The 2,575-nt window shown below is 35.9% G+C and overlaps 1 protein-coding gene across 1 annotated transcript; it reads right to left on the reverse strand.

Moving 5' to 3' along the window:
* Window positions 1–1,373: 1,373 nt before the first annotated feature.
* Window positions 1,374–2,029, reverse strand: LOC145120390 (uncharacterized). Its single transcript, XM_079056220.1, has 2 exons — window positions 1,714–2,029; window positions 1,374–1,618 (listed from the first exon to the last, which is right to left on the reverse strand). The coding sequence occupies exons 1-2, from the start codon at window positions 2,027–2,029 to the stop codon at window positions 1,374–1,376; spliced, it is 561 nt and encodes a 186-aa protein (XP_078912346.1).
* Between the last annotated feature and the right edge of the window lie 546 nt (window positions 2,030–2,575).

Here is a 2,575-nt window from a genome sequence, read left to right on the forward strand (position 1 = left end):
ATTTTTAAGTTTATTATTCCAAATCTTTCGAATATTTTTTTTTAAATCCAAGTAATTTTTTCATATTTTAATCAATATGATTGTATTCCTATATTCAACCCCCTACCCCACACTTAAATGATGCAATGTCCCCATTGCATGCTTAAAAAATTAAAAACATAAAAATAAAAAGGAGAACTTGGAACAGACTCCCCTATGATAGTAGTAGCGAGATCGAATCTTAAAACTTGTGTGGTAAAGCTTAGACTTCTTATAAAATAGTTGGAAACAATACTTCTGGACCTTCTTCTTGTGAATGCAAATGTGCCGGAATAAAATAAATCAAAGAACCATTCTTCAAAAAGTGTGCTGAACCTCAAGCATGACATGGTAAATAAACGCCACGTTGTGGTGTCGTGTTTGAAGTCGTCATGATCGTGAAATATAAGATTGCCACGACGTGGTCTAGTGATGCCATGTCATGGTGATAGGTCGGATGTGATTCAGTCGTGAAGATAACGAATGCCACGATATGGGAATGATGGCCATGTCGTGGTGTCTTCTCACAATGTCATTAAGAGACAAAATAATGTATCTTTTCTTCTTAAAGGCTTAGGACCATTCCCGACCTTTTCTTTTTGGAACATTTCTTCAAATATATTCTCTTCATCAAGTGGGAACCCCACACTTATTCAAAAAAATGGTCTTCAATGATAATCTTCTAAAAATTTCATGGCTTCTTCATCAATTAAGCTCCTTCACTTCTTCACTTTCGTCTAATACCATAAAATCAAAAGACTAGAGAACCACATTCTCATTCGGTTAAACTAAAACTAAAAACAAAAATCTAAAAAGAAAATAAAAAAGGAAAAGAAAATGAAAACTCTTAAAAATCGAGTTGCCTCTTGAGAAGCGCTTCTTTTTGCGGAATCGTGAGTCGGACTCCTTCCCACTCTACATTGTTGCGGTTGGGAGTGGGATCTCCCTTTTCACATTTTGTTCGTTCCACTTATGCTTGTATGCTTGAACTCGTCTTATATATGTCTTCTTTGAGTTTTCCTACTTCTTTTGAGTAGCGCTTTCTTCATGTTTACACTTCACCCCTTTGTTCTTTCCTTTCACCTTTGTACTATTCTTCTCATTTAACTCCATCTTGACCATTGTTGGCTCCTATAATTCCCCACCCATATCTTCATCATTTATCTCAACTTCTTCATATAAATCATCTTCCACTATATCATTGCCTTTTCCACTTCAGCCTTAGGTGTAGTGAATGCAATCACCTCAAATATCATAGGAATCGAAGATCTTGGTTTCGAACATTTGACATTTTCAACATGAGGCTTCTCCCATACTTTTAACTTTTCTTCCATCATCTTTTCTATTTCAACTAGCTAATCAAGATCTTCTTCCTTATCATCTATCGTTGACACTTCATCTCTTGGAATTTCATGACTCACTTTTGGACTCATTTCAAAAGTAACTTCCTCATCTTCTACACGAAGTGTGAGCTTTGAGTCATGGATATCAACAAGAGCTCTAGCGGTACTCAAGAATGGTCTTCCCAAAATTATAGGAAGGTCTTCATCTTGTTTCATATCCAATACCATAAAATCAACCGGAAAACAGATTTTCCCACCTTTACTAATAAATCTTCAATGATTCAATGTGGGTTAGTGATTGTGTGATCCGTCATTCTAAGTATCATTTTCGTGTCTTGGAGCCTTGGTAGACCCAACTTCTTGTTGAAAGAATAAGGCATAAGATTAATGCTTACCCCCGAATCGGCTAAAGCATTTATAGAAGTAGAATTGCCAAATTCACAAGGCAAAGTTAGTTGGCCCGGATCTCCTATTTTGATTGACAATCCATTGATGCTTATAGCTAAATATAACTCGTTTAACACGATGGTTGAAGATTTTTCTAACTCCTTTCGATTAATTATCACATCCTTAACAAACTTTGGAAGCTTGGCCATGGATTGGAGGAATGGAGCATTTATTGAGAGGGATAACATTTGCTCCATGAACTTCTTTTGTTCTGGATCCATATTATGTTTAAGGGCTTAAGATGGAAATGGTAAAGGAGGTTGCAATGGATTTAGGGTAGAAAAATTTTGATTCGCAAATGACCACGATGTGGTAAAGTCACCACGACGTGGTGAATCATCAGAACACGACTCACATTTTCCTTTTTTAGCTTCGAGCTTCTCTTCTTCTGTAACGCCCGCAGATTCGGGCTAGTCAATTTAGAGATAATAAGCGTTAAAAATGACTTTTTGATAGAAGATTATTTAGAATAAATAATCTTAACAAAAGTTATAGTATATGTCACAAGGATCCGTACATATAAAGAACGCTGAAATCCGACTTATAACGAAGAAGTTATGACCCGTCGCAGTTTTGCGACTAAACCGACACGACGCCGCGTATCGTAAAAAGTGATTTTATTATAAATTACTTTTTATCCTTAGATATCTAAACGAAAGTCATAGTAGACGTTAAACCAAGAGCATGCATATAGAGAACGTCCAAATCTGACTTCGTAAAAGGAAGTTATGATTTTTGGAAGATTCAACATAACAGTATATAGCCCA

This window comes from Lactuca virosa, chromosome 1 (assembly GCF_052849685.1).
Source record: "Lactuca virosa cultivar CGN04683 chromosome 1, Lactuca_virosa_CGN04683_v6, whole genome shotgun sequence".
Taxonomy (NCBI): domain Eukaryota; kingdom Viridiplantae; phylum Streptophyta; class Magnoliopsida; order Asterales; family Asteraceae; genus Lactuca; species Lactuca virosa.